Source organism: Eublepharis macularius, chromosome 1, assembly GCF_028583425.1.
Source record: "Eublepharis macularius isolate TG4126 chromosome 1, MPM_Emac_v1.0, whole genome shotgun sequence".
Classification (NCBI taxonomy): domain Eukaryota; kingdom Metazoa; phylum Chordata; class Lepidosauria; order Squamata; family Eublepharidae; genus Eublepharis; species Eublepharis macularius.
In genome coordinates, this window is record NC_072790.1 from 177,346,762 (window position 1) to 177,366,429 (window position 19,668).

Below are 19,668 nucleotides of genomic sequence, written 5' to 3' on the forward strand. Positions count from 1 at the left end.
TGTTTGGAATTACTGAAGCCTGACAGTTACTACTAGGTATATACTTTTGCCCTGGTTAAGCTCTCTGCATGCTCACCTTAGTCTAATAAGCAGCTTCTACACATTGGTTTCCTTGCTAGATTGCAAACGGCAGGTGTGCATTCAAATAGGAAACAGCTGATGCATTCCCTAATCAGGGTTGCCAACCTCCAGGTGGGGCCTGGAGCTCTCCAGGAATTACAACTGATCTCCAGGCAACAAAGACCAGACAACAGATTGGTTACTCTAGAGAAATGGCTGCTTTGGAAGGCGGAATCTATGACATTATAATTTGCTGAGGTCCCTTCCCTTCACAAACCCTACCTTCTCCAGCTCCACCCCTAAATATACCCTATGCTTTGGTATATTTTCATTTCTGTTGCAGTGTGAGTGGCCATATGCATCCCCAACCACAATCTCATATTCTGCCTACACTGTTATGCACTGCACCCTCTTGCTGGACTGGGCCATGGTGGTTAGCCACACCTCTTCAGCTGCTGTTGTGGAGCTATCAAGCAGCTGGTAGTGGTTCAAGTGCCTTTAAATCCCACCTCCCATTTTCAGGAGCACCAGGGAATTCAATAGTGCGAATGGGGTTAGAAAGTTTTAAAGGGCATTCTGGTATATACACAATTAATTTTAATAAGCAGCATATTAGGAACATTTCTTATAACTACTAAGTATTTTATAAAAGTTTAGTTTAGATATAACAAAACCATGGTTTATTTTATCTATAGTTAATTGGTGAACCCAGGATTTGGCTCACAGATTGTCACTCAAATCCTGGTTTGCCTCAACAAATGCACGTTTGAAACTGTTAGCAAGAGGCAGTGAAAAGCCAGGTAGGTTCTGATTCTGAACTATTCTAACAGGTATCTCTATAGGGACTGAGCCACAATGTCCACGTTTTTAATTTATGTGACAAAGCTGTAGTTAATACTAACTATGGTTAAGAAACTACCTTCAAAAATAGTTTCAGGTTCTGGTTAACTGTACCCTAACTAACCCATAGTTGGTAGAGTGGCCTACATTCAAATGTTCATACAAATCAGAGTTAGCTTAATTATACTATAGTAAAATGGCAACCAAGTAGTTTAGTACAGCAGTGTTATCATAGGTCTTTTAAAAAAAATAAATCAGGAATTTGTGCTCTCAGTATGCATACTTTATGCATAGACCTATTTATTTAGAATATATATAGCATTTCATTGTTCAAAGCATTTCACAGATATAATTCTTTAAAAACTCTTTAAAATAGGTCAGTATTATTATCTTTGCTATTGCAGATGGGAGGGGGTGAGACATAGGCCGAATCCACACTCACCTATTTTCCGTTTTTTTAACGGAAAAAATCCGTGTGTTTCCAACCCGCAAATTTCACCTGTCTGTTCACATTCATGCTGAAACTGTGTATTCCTTGCATGATCTACTGTTCACATATCCATTGGCAAAGCCGTCTTAGTGGACGGGGATCAATCTTCTTGCCCAATTTTTTTTATTTTTTTAAACAGATTTCCTTTATTTCGAAATCACCATATACTGAAACATCAGCAAAGTGATATATCATGTGCCACTTTTCGTAGCGATTGGTTCACATTTCTGGCGGGGTACTTAAAAATCCTATAAAAAGGATTTTTATAGGATTTTTTATAGGTGCAGTGGCTCCTCAATTCATCTATCTAACTTTCAAGATTGCGTCCAAAAACCAAATTGGGATCTATGCAAAAAGATATCCCATTTAAAATTTCAGTAATTATGAAAATATTTAGGAAGTGGCGGTGGCCGTGGACAAAAGGGAATCTTTAGTGCCTATGTGTTCCGTTATATTCTGAATTGCGCAAGAATATTTAGCAGAATTTTGATATTACATTAAATCAGATTTAAAAAAATTTTTAAAAAGGAAAAAAATGTGCGGTGGTCCACATCACACCACTGAGGATTGAATTCTCCAGACCGCTTTCTCCAGCAACGAGATTTTATACTGGCAATATCAAAATAATGTTTTTAATAGAACAAAGTAAGCTATGAAAGCCCAGCATTCATGGAGTACGGAGCATTTGCGGGGACAATAAGCCAATCGACGTGTTAGTAACGGGTTTCCTATTCAGGGTAGAGAAACGGAAGTGGGGGTGGTTTCAAGAAAAGGCGCTTGAAAACTGCTTCTAGGCATTCACGTCCACTGTGCAACTCCCGCAATAAACCAGTAACTGGAGATGAAAACCAAACCGAAAGAGAAGCGAGGGAACTGTGGAATGGAAAACAGGTAGTGTGTAGGGGTGTGCAGTTCGGGAATCCGAATCCCGAAAAATCCCGAATCGATTCGGGAATCCCGAATCGGCATGCCCCGAATCGATTCGGGGCGATTCGGGACGATTTGGGGCAGCATTTTGCTTGCTTTTCAAAGGGAAAAAGCCTCCCCAGGCCTGGGGGAGGCATTTTCCCACCAAATCAAGCCAAAATTGGTGGACGCCTTCCTCTAACTCCCCTCTAACAACCTCCCAAGTTTCAGACCGATTGGACTTTGGGGGGCCATGTTATGGCCCCCCAAGCCAGGTCCCCCTATCCTCGCCTATAAAAGGGCATAGCTTTAGATTGCTGCTGCTAATCTTCTATTTTGTGCTTGCTGCTGCTGGTCTCCATTATTTCCTAAGGGGAAAAAATGAAGAGGCAGGCTTCCTTTGCCAGGGGTGGCATTTTGCATGCAACCCTCAGGGGCCCTTCTCCCACCATTCCTCTCACCCCCCACCAAGGCTCAGCCTGCTCCCACTTGGGGGGGCATTTCATTGCCTCCCCAAGTAGGTGACCTTTTCTCTACAACCTACAGCTGGGGGAGGCTTGTCTTGCCAGAGATGGCATTTTGCATGCAAAATGCAAGGCTCAGCCAGCTCCCACTTGGGGGGGGGGGCATTCCATGGCCTCCCCAAGTAGGTGCTCTCAGCCCCCAAAGTCCACCCCCTACAGCCCCACACAAACCCAATTCCCCCCAGCTGCCACACACAGACCCAAATCCCCACATTATCCCCTCACAGACCTAAATCCACCCCCAGCAGCCCTACACCCATAACCCCAGGAACAGGCTGGCCAGCCCTCCCCCTTTGTTCCCTATGCTGGGAACTTCTAAACTCTCTTTCCCAGGGCAATTCCGCACAGCCCAGGGGTGCCACAATGGTGGGCACACTTCTGAGTGCCAACTTGTCCCTGGGAAAGAGCACTTGACCTGACACACAGACAACCACCACCTGACGCCCCCACCACCTACAGAGATGGCTGGCCAGCCTCCCCATTGTTCCCTATGATGGGAACCAACTGCACAACAAAGAATAAAACACGAACAACACAAAATACAGTTTTTAAAAAATTATTTTCTCCCTTTCAAAGTACAAGTAGGCAAAGCATTATAACACATTACACCAGCAGTCCCCCACACAGAAAAAAAACACAACTCTCACTTAACATCAGAGAATCACAAAAACACAATTCCTGTCAAAAACACTTTATTTCTTTAACTGCTTTAGGTTACACAGTAGGAGGGCATAACAGGGCATGATAGCAGTGTACTACACAAAATAATACAACCCACTTCACCGTTTTTAACAGAAATTGTGTTTGGGTGATTCTCTGATGTGAAGTGAGTTGTGTGATTTTTGTGAGGTGGAATGCTGGAATGCCCTTTGGTGTGCCCCCCCCTGCTGTGTAACCTAAAGCTGTTCAAGAAATAAAGCACTGAATAGGTAACTCATATTAGGGTTAACATTTAGGGAGGGTAGATGGAAATCTGCTCTCTGCCCCCATCCAGTTTTTGGACCACATGTGATAATTCTTCTTATACATTTCTATCCAATTTTCTGGAGCTTGAATCCACTGGAGCATTTACAGGAATGCCAGCCTCCAGGTGGGGCCTGGAGATCTCCCGGAATTACAACTGACCTCCAGGCTACAGAGATCAGTTCCCCTGGTTGAAATGGCTGCTTTGGAGGGTGGACTCTGTGGAATTAAACACCAATAAGGTTCTCCCTTCCCCAAACCCTGTCCTTCCTAGGCTCCATGCCAAATCTCTAGGAGTTTCCCAAGCTGGTTTTGGCAACCCAATTCAATACCATTTGTAGGTTGTTTGCTGGGATCTAGAATTGGAACTGTTGGATATTCTTTTGTAAACCACACTTCAACAATATCTAATATCAGGTTACTGTTTGTTGCATAGCTTACGCTCTCACTATCCCACAACTTGATTGATTCTCCATCTCACTCTTAACATTAACCGCAAAGCCTGTTTCCCTCTCCTTTGGTGCACAATCAATTTTGCTCTCCCATGGTTAGATGCTGTTTAGTTCTGTGAAACACTTTGAGATTCAGGTTTATCTGAAAGTGCCTGTAGAAAATGAAAACATCCAATGAATTCCTGAGGCACTTCTTGTAAATTACTCTTACTTTTTCTGTTCCTGTTAAAGCCTTTTGTTAAGTCTGAAGGAGCACACATTAGGGGGTAGTCAGTGTAGCCACAGAAAAACTCCAGCTTTCCCTCCATTGAGTATATTGATTCTCCAGGTCCTCATCAAGAGTTCAAGACAAGGCAGGCTTGCACAGTTGGCCTGCTTGCAACAACTGGCTTTTCAAAATTCATTCAGATGTCATATTTTTAATTATTAGTATTTATTTAGTACATTTTACCCCACCCTTCCTCATAGGATCTGAAAGCAATACACATCAGTCTCCTCTCCTCTGTTTTACCCTCACAACTTTGAAAGGTAGGTTCGGCTAAGAGACATTGACTGGCCCAAGGTCACCCAGCAAGCTACCATGGCAGAGTAAGGATTTGAACTTGGGTTTCTCGGATCCTCATCCAATACTCTAACCACTACACTACACTGGTACTTGGAAACATATCTATATATTCATGTTAATTTTACTGTCTGTTTCCAAGTTATTCCTTTGCTTTTTTTAAAGACATGATAGGTATCATTCTAATAGCACATTAACAACTTTGGGAAGATACTCTGCTTCTTCTGCTGTCAGTGCTGATATAACACCCTACCACTTCAGCCCTGCTCCCACTGAGGTTTCCTAAGCAATGTTGCTGGGCATTATTTAGCTACATTTTTATCTTGCCCTTCCTCTAAGGAGCTCAGGGCTCTGTATATTGTTCTGTGCTTTTATCCTCACAACGGCTCTTCAGGCTAAGCTGACAGAGATAGTAAGTAACCAAAAACAACTCAGCAAGCTTTGTGGCAGAGTGGGGTTTGGACTGAACCTGGGTCTCCCAGATCCTGGCCTGACACAGTAACCACTACATCACACTGACTTTCTTAGAGAAGACAAGCAAGCTCCAGAAGCAGGAGCTACTACTATTCAAGTATGAACTCAGCATAAGAGCTCACCTCAGTTCCTCTCCCTGATTATGATACACTAAGCAAGATCTGCAAGAGGTCACCTTTATATCACCTAACTAAAGCGGTGGGTGGGGGGGGGATACATTGCTAGTTATTTGTAAATGCTGTATGGTTTTTTTGTCTTTGTTTTCATTTCTGAGTATAATATATATATGAAGTCCTCTATTTTTATAAAAGAGTTTGGTGTGATGATGCAGATGTTTACAAATATGGATGACCAAAGGAAGTTAACTGATGCAGCAGATGGTTAAATTGGATGGTCACAGAAAAGGGATTTTCATGATGTCAATACATAAAACTGGGAAATCACAAAGCAGTTTCTTCCTACATTTAAAGGGCATGTTATTCTTCTCCTTGCACTTCCCTCAGGAATTAATGATGGGTAAAGTACACAAGACTTGTCTTTTTGAGCAATGGCATTGAAATGTTAATATTTTATCATTTTTCTTCTAGAGGTTGCATTTTCAAAGGTGAAGATGCCAATAAAATTTATGACAGTTGAGTTATCTGCTCTCTAAGGTATAAAACAGCAGTAGGAAGAAGAGACAGTTTCATGACCACACACACACAGGTCACCACATGCCAAACTAACCTCTTTCCAGGAACCTTCATTAATAAAGGAAGAAGGCATGAAGAAGCTACTGGCATCCCTTTGGCTGTCCTTTTTGATAGGTAAGGCCTTTGTCTGCTATAAACTTTTCAGAGATGCCCTGAAGCATAGCCTTGTGGTAGAAGCTCAAATGATTGACTTGAAAAGATAATGTAAAATACAGAATTTCTGAGAGCAGGACGAGGAACAACATCTTGTGATTGCTGCAAAAGATATACAGTACAATCTGCAGCATTGCAGTTGATGGCAGGAGAGGAAGGTTGCTTTTACCAGTGATATCTTCAGACTTCAAATACCTCAGGAATCATAAATGCCAGAACAACTGTTGGAAGGCAGAGAGCTATTAAGGCACTAGAGACTGATGTATGTGTGTGAGAGGAAGTAGGGTTAGTATGGAGATAGAAATGAAGCAGGGGGAAGGTTACTGGCACATACTTTGCTCCATCAGGGTTTTGGACAATTGGCTGGGAAATGTAGAAAAATTCATATGATGTGGCACCTTGCACACCAAAAAGTTGCCATCATTAGATATCTCCATTATTAAAGAGGAGATATTATCATAAAACAGCTTGAGCCACTTAGGCAACATTGAGGCCCTATCTACACTATCCACTTACGGCACTTTAAACAGTTGCAGGCATGGCTTTCCATCAAGGAATCCTGGGCATTACTGTTTGATGAAGTGCTGAGGATTTTGTTAGAGATTCCTCCTATCTCCCTTTATGGAACTGCAGCTCTCAAGAGGCCCCTGGGGAGAAGGCATGACAGTTAAACCTGTTTCAGTCAGTAGTGTGGATGTGTTTTAAGCATTTCATGCTGTCTTTCTATATAGCATGGGTAGCTCAAAAACAGATTTTCAAGACAATAGTATTGTAACACTTTTTTGAATATAAATCAAACTTCCTAGATCAACAGCAGATAAAATGCAATATGCAATACAATTGTTGTTAAATTTTTCAGATAAGCAATAGGGGGCTTAAAGATATATTTTCAACAGGTAATGTTGTTGAAAATCGACAGGCTATTTTTCAGCTCATGTATTTTTGAAGCTTGCCTTCTTGTTTTCTAATTTACTGGTAAAAATGCTTATAGGATTAATAAGTGAACATTTAAAATGTGTATACAAATCTGCAAATATAAATCAACCATACAAATCAGCCAATTTCTCTAGGATTCAGCTGTGGAACTTCCAATTTATGGAAGAAAATTAGAGGATCTGGGAAAACAGCAATATTTACAGTGCACTCCTAAGCAAAAATAGTCCAATCTAAACCCACTGAAATCAATGGATTTAGATTGGAGTAACTCTGTTTAGGATTGTACTGTTAATCTCCTTCAGTCCCTAACAAAAAGAAATGCTGAAGTTCTAGAAAGAAGAGAACCTAAAAATGCAAAAAGAACTGAGCAAACAAATGTGGGTGAAAAATTGTTCAAATGAGATCATGTCTTTTCTTTATATGTTTTTTTATTGTCGTCTGGGAATTTGGGTTTTTTTTCCTCCATAGATGTGTATTACTTTATGTTATTTGAAAAGTTTATGGATGAGAAGGTGAGGAAAAGAAATGAAATGAAAATGCCCATTTATTTTTTTTAAGGAACTGCAGCTCGTAATCTGAGGACTGAAAACAATATGAAGGAACAAATGAAACCTGAGGTAAAAACTTGCTTGCTGTACACTGTAGGACAAAAGGGATGAAGTGGTGTTTCTCAAACCACCATCACCACCCCTAATTCTAAACTTGCATTAACTTTATTGGAGGGAGGGTCCACTCCTAACCATATAAATGTTAAATACTGCATTAACGTTGTGTGTGATGGTAGTAGCTCTCTTATCTAGGTCAGTGTCAATGAATGTCTCCAAAGCTACAAGATGAAGCTTCAGCTTGAAGGGAAAGGGTGAGGAAGCACCAAAGGATCTTTAGAACTCCATGCTTCCCCAGGATCAGATCCAAGCTGTGTCAGTTCTTCCTTAGAAAAATTGGCAACTACAGTGGCAAACTTTGGCCAGTGGGATGAGGAAAGCTATATCTTCTTCAGACCCTCTCTGTCCTTGGATATTTGTCTCCCTGCTATGCGTGTGACTCATGATCCCCAGAGAGGTTCATCGTACAGGCTGAGTTGAGAATCATAGAATCATAGGGTTGGAGGAACCTCCAGGGACATCTAGTCCAACCTCCTACACAGTGCAGGAAGTTCAAAACTACCCCCCCACACACACACACCCAGTGACCCCTGCTCCATGCCCAGAAGATGGCAAAACACCATCAGGATCCCTAGCCAAACTGGCCTGGGGAAAATTGCTTCCTTACCCCAAAGTGACGATCGGCATTACCCTGGGCATGTAAGAAGGGCCACGAGAACTAAGCACTGATGTAACCCATTCTGCCCTCCCCCTCATGATCTGCCTAGGTTCACAGAATCAGCATTGCTGTCAGATGGCCATCCAGCCTCTGCTTAAAAACCTCCAAAGAAGGAGAGCCCACCACCTTCCAAGGAAGCCTGTTCCACTGAGGGACCACTCTGTCAGGAAGTTCTTTCTAATGTTTAGCTGAAAACTCTTTTGATTTAATTTCAACCCATTGGTTCTGGTCCAATCTTCTGGGGCAACAGAAAACAACTCTGCTCCATCCTCTATATGACTTGAAGATGGTTATCATATCACTTCTCAGTCGTCTCCTCTCAAGGCTAATCATACCAAGCTCTGAGAACCTAAGGTTAGAGAGTTCACAGGGCTATTTAAATTATTCCCTCATCTCTGAACATAAAACTCTTCTCTCCAAAAGAAACTGGTCTATACTGTACAGTCATCTGAAGAAGATATGTAATAAGGAGAAAGAAATTGTTTTTTGTTAAAGTAACAGCAATTTTTGATATACTAGTTCATTTTCAGTGCAATCCTAAGCAAAGTTACCCCAGTCTAAGCTCATTGATTTCAATGGGCTTAGACTGGAGTAACACTGCTTAGGATTGCTCTGTTAATTACCAATCTTACATATAGCATACTATGGACAGCCATTTAACTGATGTTTACTTTCCCAAACAATCTTGTTTTACTCTGGAATGATATGGTCTATTGGGAAATCTTTTCTGAGGGATAAGAAAGTAGTGGATAGACTTCCAGAAACTCATAGACATGTTCTTGACTACATTGTTGCTATCACAGATATCAAGAATTCTGATTTTTTTTTTAAAAAAATGTTCCTTGTTTTCAGCCTTTCATAAATTTTCATCACTCTTGCAAGCTGCAAAGTTTCTCTCACCGTGCCTCATCTTCAGGTATTTTTATTTCAAATTTGTATTTTTAGAGTATGACAAAAGATATAAGAACAAATTCACAGGGCTAAGTACATAAAATTGTTAGCTAGGATGTGTTGCTTCTGATACTTTTTTAATCCTGTCTTATATTTACACCTTCTGAACACTGGACAAATCATTATATAGTAGTCACCAGGGGTCATTTCGTAGAAAAAGAGCTGGAGGAACTCATTAGCATGACTCATTAGTAGGGGTGTGCAAAGACACACTGTTTCGGGATTCTCGTTTTGGGTATACCTGAAATGAGAATCTGTTTCGGCAACAGCTAAATCCGAAACGGCAAGCCGTTTCGGGTTTAACGGTTCGGGTATCGTTTCGGGTTGTTTCGGGTTGTTTTGGGTTTCTTTTCCATGGGAAAATGCCTCCGTCTTCCCGGACGCCTGGGGGAGGCATTTTCCCACCGAATCAAGCCAAAATTGGTGTGGACCTTCCTCTAGCTCCTCTCTAACAACCCCCCAAGTTTCAGACCTATTGGACTTTGGGGGGCCATGTTATGGCCCCCCAAACCAGGTCCCCTTATCCTCGCCTAAAAAAGGCAAACATGAACTATTTTTAGCTTGCTGCTGCTAATCTTCTTTATTATTTCCTATGGGGAAAAAATGAAGAGGCAGGCTTGTCTTGCCAGGGGTGGCATTTTGCATGCAAAATGCCCCCCAACCCTCTTGGGCCCTTCTCCCACCTCTACTCCCACTCCCCACCAAGGCTCAGACTGCTGCCACTTCGGAGGGCATTTCATGGCCTCCCCAAGTAGGCGCTCTCAGCCCCCAAAGTCCACCCCCACAGCCCCACACAAACCCAATTCCCCCCCCAGCAGCCATACACAGACTCAAATCCCGATTCCCCACATTATCCCCTCACAGACCCAAATCCACCCCCAGCAGCCCCACACCCATAACCCCAGGAACAGGCTGGCAAAGGCCAGCCCTCCCCCTTTGTTCCCTATGCTGGGAACTTCTAAACTCTCTTTCCCAGGGCAATTCCGCACAGCCCAGGGGTGCCACAATGGTGGGCACACTTCTGAGTGCCAACTTGTCCCTGGGAAAGAGCACCTGACCTGACACACAGACAACCACCCCCTGACACCCCCACCACCTACAAAGAAGCCTGGCCAGCCTGCCGTACTGTTTCCTATGATGGGAACCAACTGCACATCAAAGAATAAAACACGAACAACACAAAATAAATTTTTTTAAAAAATATTTTCTCCCTTTCAGAGTACAAGTAGGCAAAGCATTATGACACATTACACCAGCAGTCCCCCACACAGAAAAATAACATGACTCACTTAACATCAGAGAATCACAAAAACACAATTCCTGTCAAAAACACTTTATTTCTTGAACAGCTTTAGGTTACACAGCAGGGGGGCACACCAAAGGGTATGCCAGAAGTATCTTACACAAAAATAACACAACTCACTTCACATTAAAGAATCACCCGATAACACAATTGCTTTCAAAAACACTTTATTTCTTCAACTGTTTTAGGTTACACAGTAGGAGGGCACAACAGGGCATGAAAGCAGTGTACTACACAAAATAATACAGCCCACTTCACCTTCTTTGACAGCAATTGTGTTTGGGTGATTCTCTGATGTGAAGTGAGTTGTGTTATTTTTCTGTGTGGGGGACTGCTGGTGTAATGTGTCATAATGCTTTGCCTACTTGTACTTTGCAAGTGAGAAATGTTTTTTTAAAAAACTTTGTGTTGTTCGTATTTTATTCTTTGTTGTCCAGTTGGTTCCCATCATAGAGAACAATGGGACTGGCTGGCCAGCCATCTCTGTAGGTGGTGGGGGAATTTGAGGGAGGGTGTCTGTGGTTCAGGTGCTCTTTCACAGGGACAAGCTGGCACTCAGAAGTGTGTCCACCATTGTGGCATCCCTGGGCTGTGCACATTTGCTCTGGAAAACAGAGTGTTATAGTTCAAAGCATAGGAAACAAAGGGAGAAGGCTGGCCAGCCTGTTCCTGGGATTGTGTGGGGCTGCTGGGGCTGGATTTGGGCCTCTGAGGAGCTACTGTGGGGATTTGGATCTCTGTGTGGCAGCTGGGGGAGAATTGGGTATGTGTGGGGCTGTAGGGGGTGGACTTTGGGGGCTGAGAGCACCTACTTTGGGAGGCCATGAAATGCCCCCCCCAAGTGGGAGCAGGCTGAGCCTTGGGGCTGAGCCTTGGTGGGGGGTGGGAGGAAAGATAGGAGAAGGGCCCCTGAGGGTTGGAGGCATTTTGCATGCAAAACGCCACCCCTGGCAAGACAAGCCTCTGTTATTTCCCAGCTGGAAATAGTGGAGAAAGGGGAGGAAGAGCACCTACTTTGGGAGGCCCCCCCAAGTGGGAGCAGGCTGAGCCTTGGTGGGGGGTGGGAGGAAAGGTAGGAGAAGGGCCCCTGAGGGTTGGGGGCATTTTACATGCAAAATGCCACCCCTAGCAAGACAAGCCTCTGTTATTTCCCAGCTGGAAATAGTGCAGAAATGGGGGGGAGAGCACCTACTTTTGGACGCCATGAAATGCCCCCCCCCCAAGTGGGAGCAGGCTGAGATTTGGTGGGGGGTGGGAGGAAAGGTAGGAGAAGGGCCCCTGAGGGTTGGGGGCATTTTGCATGCAAAATCCCCCCCCCTAGAAAGACAAGCCTGCCTCTTCATTTTTCCCCCATAGGAAACATGGAGATCAGCAGCAGCATCCACAACGTAAGAGATCAGCAGCAGCAAGCAAAAACCTTTCCCTTTTAGGCGAGGATAGGGGACCTGTTTTGGGGGGCCATAACTTGGCCTCCCAAAGTCCAATCTTTCTGAAACTTGGGGGGTTGTTAGAGGGGAGTTAGAGGAAGGTACCCACCAAGTTTAGCTTGATTTGGTGGGAAAATGCCTCCCCCAGGCTTCCGGGAAGCCTGGGGGAGGCTTTTCCCCATTGAAATGCATTACTAAAACAAGCTGAAATACCGAAACGTTTCGGAAATCGCTGTTTTGGATTACCCGAAACGTTTCGGGTTTTCTGAAATGTTTCGGGAAAACCCGAAACAACCCGAAACAGCTTGTTTCAGGTTTTTTTCAGGTATCATATACCCGAATTGCACACCCCTACTCATTAGCATAACTCATTAGCATATGCCATGCCCCTTGACATCACTGGAAGTGTGTCATTAACATAACTGATTTGCATATGCCACACCCCCTGACATCACCTATCCTGGCTGTTTTGGACTCAATCCTGGCCATTCAGGGCCGAAATTGGGCCCAAAATAGCAAAAAGTGGCTGAAAATGGCTGAAAAGGGGACCCAAATGGTCAGGATTGGGCCGCTGCTGAGCAGGAGAGTGATCTACCACCCATCAGAGGTCCGATCTGGGCTGTTTTGGCCCCAATCCAGGCCAAAACAGCCCCCAAAATGGCCAAGAGTCAGGTAGGTGGGGCCACCTGACATGTGACCTCTTTGGGGAACTGCTGGAACTGCATTCCTGCACGTTCTCCCTTGAAATGAGCCCTGGTAGTCATTCTTCTGACTTTGATATTTTCTTATTACTCTACAATTCTTTAGGAATTGTTTCAGAGAATCATCCTTCCTTCAGTTTTAGAAGAAAGTTCAACAAAATGTGATTCCCCAATATATGCTGGATTGCTATATTATGTGTATGTGTGTGTGCTTTTGTGTGATTGTGCCTATATAATTACTTTCTAAGCATTTCAATTTTTTTTACAACTTGGCTTGTATCATTCCTCTTCAGGTATGTTCAGTTATATACATATATAAAGGTATGTGTGCAGTTTTACACACACATACGCAAATGTTCATTGAAAGAAGCTGATGAATAGGAGTATTTATAGCTGTATGAAAGTTCTTTTCAAAATACACCAGTACATGAGCTATGTAATAATTGTAGCTTTCTCTGTGGTACCAACAGTTTTATTAATACAAACAGAGTTCTTCAAAGCACCCATTTTTCTAATCCCAACCCATATCTTATCTCCACAGTTCATACACTGACACCATCAGACATCCAAGCAGTTGCTGCTATTGGAAACTTGGGAAATGTGAGTAGCACAATGAGTGCCACTAAACAGAGAAGTATATAAGTAAAGCCACTGTGGTCTTCAGCTAAGAGCAAAGCTGTCAGTGATCTGCAGGGTGCAGAGTGGAGGTAACAGTTTAGTTTTGAGAGGCAGAACAGAAGAAAGGTACGAGCCTGGCTCTCAGGGCCCTTTGCTCCATCTCTTGTTCCCAGCTGTAGGGTTGCCCACTTCTGAACTAGCCCCTGGTACTTTGCCTGTAACGGCCAATTGATCTGTACCAATTAGCAGCCAACAACATTTTGTTTATTTGTTTATCTTTATTTATACTCTATCTTTTCCCCCAGTGGGGTCTCAAAGTGGCTTACATCATTCTGTTCTCTTTCATTTTATCCTCACAACTACCCTGTGAGGTAGGTTAAGCTGAGAACGTGTGAGTGGCCCAAGGTCACCCAGCCAGCTTCCATGGAAGAGGGGGGATTCTAACCTGAGTCTCTTGGGTCCTAGTCTGAAACTGTAACCACTACAAGCGTAGGTTTATGCATATCAAATTGCTGTTCAAGATACAAGAACAGAAGAGGCATTTTTTCTGGTCAACTAACAACCCAACCAATGCCTTTGCTAATGCAACATAACCCTGACATTTCTATCTGTTAGATTGCCACAATACATCCAAGCATAGATACATGCTTTAAAATGTATCTAGATTTATCTCCTATCCTGTCTATAAGGCTAGTTAAAATTATTTTCTTCACTTATTTATCTTCATTGAGACCCCACCTCACACTGGACTCAAGCTGTGTCTATGTGGTAGAGGTAGAGCATCTCCTTTGGATACAGAAGATCCCATCCTCAATTCTTTCCATCTTCAATTAAAAGGATTGAGTAGTAGATGATGTGAAAGACCACCACTTGGGACCCTGAAGTGTTGCTTTCTGTTAGAATCGACAATACTGACCGTCATAGTACAGTGTACTGGCTCAATATTGTGTGTTCAAGAGACTCCTGTGAGGCAGGACAGTATCACCCCCATTATATAGACAGGGAAACAAACCTTCTCTTTCTTTTGTAGTGGTCTCTGGATGAATAAAGATTTGAACCAAAGTTACCAAGCTCACATTAGGCATTCACACTAGACTCCAGTTTTCCCAAAATCTGCAGAACTATACGATGCAATAATTTAAACAATCCCACTCACTACTGATTGCTTCATCTATGCAATCATTTTTACATAACACTCATCCAAGTCTTACATGCTTTCGTTGGTATTATTTTTGGTAGCAGAGGAATGCCAACAAGTGTGCAAACTGGTAGAAACCTTGAAAACACTAGGAAGTTTTAAGATCTAATCAATCCCATTAAACACAGCATTTTGGGGTTTTCCTTAATTCCCATAGTATGTGGCATCACAAATTGGTTTTTTAGTAGGTGTGTAAACTCCTGGTTGGGAAATTCCTGGAGATTTGGAGGTGAAGCTTGGGAAGGGGGAATTCAGTGGGGTATAATTCCATAGAGTCCACCCTCCAAAACGGCCATTTTCTCCTCCTATCTCTGTGGTTTGGAGATCAGGTGTAATTTCGGGATATCCCCAAGACCCACCTGGAACTTGGCAATCCTACTTTCGAGATGTCTAATGTCTATAACTGTCTCTCCACCTTTGTTCCTCAGTATTCTCAACTGTGGTAAATCCTTCAGCTGTAGAAAAAGGGAACCAATATTCTGGTTTGTGTTAGAAACCTTAGAATTTGATTGCAGAATCAAGAGATCCTGCTTCAGATTTCTTCTTGAAAGATGGCCAGGAGGGCTTCTACGTGTAACAAAGCCTCTTCTGCAGCTGCCCAAGGTTTTAAAATGCCTTATCTCATTAAATTTGGTTGGTCTCGTCCATTCAGATGTTCTCTCAAGAGGTAAAGGTATTTCTGTTTCTATGGCTGTCTATGCTGGTCACCCCTCTTTTCAGATGAGGTCAGTTAGTTGAATTCCACAATCCATCAGTGGAAGGCACTGGTGGCTGCAGATCTTTTCCCAAGAAGTCTTTTCCAGTCCTGGGAAAGCTTCTCCTTGGAGTTGTGGGATCCACGGGGTCATTAGACAGCAGCATGCACATTGAGAGGCTGCAGTGGGGAAGGGAAACAGACTTCTTTGTCTCCTCTGTCAGTGTAGCTTGCTGTTTTGAAAACAAGCTAATAATTGTTTATCTCCACAAGTATTTTGGTTAGCCCTGTCACTTGTCAGATTACATTATATTCTTTTCCCCATTCTGACACCCAGACCAGTCAGCAGTGAGGTTCTTCTCTTGATGCTATAGTTGGAGGATGAAAAAGATTTGGGGGAAAGTTGCAAAGTTTTTTTGTAGTTTCTTCAGTCACTGTCTATGCCAGTTATATATGCTTTTGTAACTAACACTTTATTGCTTTATATTTATTTACAGATTGGAGTTTCTAGAATGCACCATGCAGAGTTGCTGCAAAGGTACTGCTTTTTACCATGTTAGTAAAACATGCTTGCAGCCTGTTGAAGATATGCTTCAGTTTGCCAGTGTTTCCCACAGGGAGACAGGCATAGGGTTGTCACATGGCCACTGGCACTCCAGCAGCCAGTGGGAGAAATAAAAACTAAAACAGCCAATTCTAGGAAAATTGAGAAGTGACGTCCCACTTCTCTAGGAATTGCCAGAAACTCTGTGATTTTAACATAGAGTTTCCAGTGATTCCTAGAGAGGCAAGACATCTCTTCCAAATTTTCCCATAAGTAACATCACGCCATTGCTGATGGCCACCCCCATGTCCCTGCTCACCCTGGTCTCTCACTGGTACCCTGCTAGTCTTGGCAACCTAGACAATCATGTGTATTTTTCCTGCTGTTGTTATAGCTGCCCATAAAGTGCAGGTTTCTCCATAATTTCCTTGCTCTGATCCCTGGCAGTGGCCAACTTCCTCCCCTCACACCACCAGGGCTTTTTTGGACTTTTAAAGTTGTCAATTGAATATTGTTATAGCAACGAAACAGAACAGGTTCCTTGAAACCCCAGGTTTTTTAGAAAACAGGTCTCTAGCCCATTTAACTGTGGAGGTATGCTTTCCACCATATGGCTCTGTAAAAAAAGATACTAGAGATTTACTGAGGTTTTAAAAAATTATTTCAGAGAACCTGTTACACATTTTATGGCAATGTTGTATCAATATAATGATGTTGAACTGCCAATTTTTAAAAGCCCTCTGGTGGGGTGGGGGAAATGGCTGCTGTGGGGAAAATCGCTGCCATGTGGGCAGGACTGGGAACATCCACACTTTCTCACACACACAGCAACCGTCCAGGTGTTGCTGTGATCTTTGCAAAAACTTCACACTGAATAGGTTTGGGAAAGAGCAGGGGAAAGCCAAGGAAACCCTGGAAGTGAATGAATGCACCACAATACTCTGAGGAAACAGGGGGGAAATCCCTGCTTCCCAACAGCATTAAACCCAAGGCAAAGAGCCTGTGTGAAAATGGTCCTCATGTGCTCCAGAAGTTTCAGTAGCTGTGAAAGAATCCTGGTAGGCAGCAGTATTTCTGCAACAGTATATCTTGTGCTAACCATAACCATACACTGGCCATCAACTAATATGGTGTGAAATACCATCAGTTCTCTAATGTGAAAGGTGTTAGGTTTAAATAGTTATTACAACATCTGTGAAGCTGGGATCAAAAACAGCAGCAACCAATAAAATATTCCCAAAAATTTTACAACATAACAGAGCTGGAAAAAACAGCTGAATATTACACATTAATCGGTGGGAAGGTATGGCATTCTCTGGCTTCTCCAAAACAATGAGTGGAAAGAGGGCTTTTTTTTCCAGGGGGAATGCGGGGGAACGGAGTTCCGGCACCTCTTGAAAGTACTCTGCAATAGTGCTTGAAAATAATATGATTTCAAAGAATCCTGTGTATTTCTTCCTCATTTCTCTCTTGAGAGTTTCGCCACCTCTTTTCCCAGAAAAAAAAAGCCAAAGGGAAAGAGGAAAGCTAAGATCCAAAGTAATTTGTTAGCTACATGCAAAATGCTTATAACAGTAGTAAGAGGGCCCCTTTAGATGAAAAACTCTTTCTGGTAGGAGGAATTGTGAGTGGAGAAGCAGTAAGGGTGGGGCTGTTTAACGCTTTCTCACAATTTCCCCACTCCACATCTCCCAAAAGTTTAAAATCTTGAGGGAAGGTATCTCTGGGAGGTAATGGGGCAGGAGGTAATAAAAGTTTTATGCCCTCTTGTCCTTTCTTTTGTTTAGCACTTGCACTAAGACATGTTTGTTCAGCACTTTTGTTCAGCTCTTCCACTAAAACACTTATATTGAATAACTGAGATACTGATTTTAGCAGCCAGTGGAAATGAAAAATGCTGATTGACTAAAAAGAAGTGTCTTCTGCTCAGCAACAAAGCTATGTTCAAGAGAAGATTGTGGACCAGATACATAGGGCTTTCCCCCCCTTATTAAGTCCTGTGACTTAACTATAGTGATCCAGGCAATGGTCACCTAGATTCGATTACTGTAACTCGCTCTATGCAGGGCTTCCCTTGAGTCTGGTTCGGAGGTTACAGCTGATTCAAAATGCAGCTGCATATGTTATTGCAGGAGCGCCCAGTGGGGCACACATAACACCTATATTGCTCCAGTTGCATTGGTTGCCAGTGGAGAACTGGGTCAGATACAAGGTTTGGGTATTAACCTATAAAACCCTATGCAGACTGGGACCAGTGTATTTGCAGGACCGCCCCTCCCTATATATGCCCCGAAGGACACTTCAATCAGCAGTAAAACAACTATTAGTGGTCCCTGGCCCCAGGGAGGCCCACCAGACCTCAACAAGAGTTAGGGCCTTTTTGGTCCTGGTTCTGACTAGACATGGGCACGATCCAAAAAATAATCCCGATTTAGCTGATCGTGATTCTGCGGCGGCACCAAACCCAGGTACCCGAACCTCACCAATCAAGTCCCGTTTCCGATACAGAATCGGTACTTGGTAATCGGGAAGGCCGATGCAGGAGGGCACCCCACGATTTCCAGAGCTAAAGGAATGGTGGGTGAGGAGGATGACAGCCGCCGGGCCCGGCAGACCCGTGGAGGCGGGGGGGGGGGGTCTGTCCCCACGGGAGTGTGCCAGTACTGTCATGGGGGGGAGGAACTGACATTTGCCCGGTGGGCGGCCTGATTCCCCCCACTATCGGGGGACCGCACCTGAAGAAAGAGAGAGGGAAGAGACTAGAGCCTTAGCCCACCCACCACCACCACCACTCCCCCAGACCAGAGTGACCAGGCACTAGAGTGTGTAATACTGTGTGAGCCCTCAGCCAAGGAGGTGCCCACTGAGCTTGGCCCCAGAGCTAGATGGCAGCCCTGGAAGCAGAGAGAGAGAATAGGAATAGAGCCCAACCCCAGCTGCAACACTCCCCACCAGACCTGAGCCCTCAGCCGAGGTGCCCACCGAGTTTGGCCCCAGAGCTAGGCGGCAGCCCTGGAACCAGAGGAGATAGCTCCCTATTCCCTAATTCCCTATCCGCTGAAGCCCAAAGCTAAAGCTCCCTCTCTCTTTCTCTTGCGCTTTCTCTCTCCAAAAGCGGCAAGCGAGAGCTCGCCTCTGTCTCACTCCACCCGCGAGCGGAAAGTGAAACTTAGTTGCACAGCACATGGCTATTTATAAAGCCTGGGTCTGCTACGCAGGAGGGCTGTGTTTGGCCGTAAGAGCTGCCTCTCAGGCTTTGCAGGGATGAGATTCGAGTGCCCATGGCTACAGAAGAACATCCCCTTCCCCCACCCTCCCCTCTCTTCTCCCAAATGGACGAGATGGGCACGTGCTTTTCTGGCTGCTCCGTGGTTGGAAGGAAGTCCTTCTGATCAAGGAAAGCTGGGCTTCCATTTGCGTTTCCAGGGCGACAGAAGGAGGGCAAACAGCTCCGGCATTCCCCAGGCTCCGTTTCCACAGGGCTCCGTTCCCTCGGGAACAGATGGCTGGCGCCAGACTGTCTGCAGACTGCAATCCCAAACGTAAACCGATCGATCCGATCAAGACCCGATAGAGCGCCCCACCCGAGCACTGAACCAGGAGCCATGGACGGAACCGATCAGCCCAGTCCCGATGGCGCAAACGCCAAAATCGGGGCAATTTTCAGTCCGTAATTCTGATCGTGCCCATGTCTAGTTCTGACCTGGTGGGACTCTCTGTCCATTGAGACTAGGGCCCGGCAGGACTTGCTGTTTTTCTGCCAGGCCTGTAAGACCAAGATGTGCTGCCAGGCATATGGCTGAGGCTGAGCCAGGCCTCTGCCTGCTCTGTAGGAGGAGGAGGTGAATGATTTAAAC

The 19,668-nt window shown here is 44.1% G+C and overlaps 1 protein-coding gene across 1 annotated transcript in view; it reads left to right on the forward strand.

Annotated features, from left to right (window-relative positions):
- The first annotated feature begins 5,970 nt into the window (after window positions 1-5,970).
- PLB1 (phospholipase B1) overlaps window positions 5,971-19,668 on the forward strand; it is a 76,588-nt gene continuing 62,890 nt past the window's right edge. The window contains exons 1-5 of the mRNA XM_054993242.1: window positions 5,971-6,077; window positions 7,611-7,669; window positions 9,228-9,291; window positions 13,299-13,357; window positions 15,765-15,805. Coding sequence (XP_054849217.1) covers window positions 6,035-6,077; window positions 7,611-7,669; window positions 9,228-9,291; window positions 13,299-13,357; window positions 15,765-15,805 — 266 coding nt within the window. The 5' untranslated portion in view covers window positions 5,971-6,034. The remainder of the gene's footprint in view (window positions 6,078-7,610; window positions 7,670-9,227; window positions 9,292-13,298; window positions 13,358-15,764; window positions 15,806-19,668) is intronic.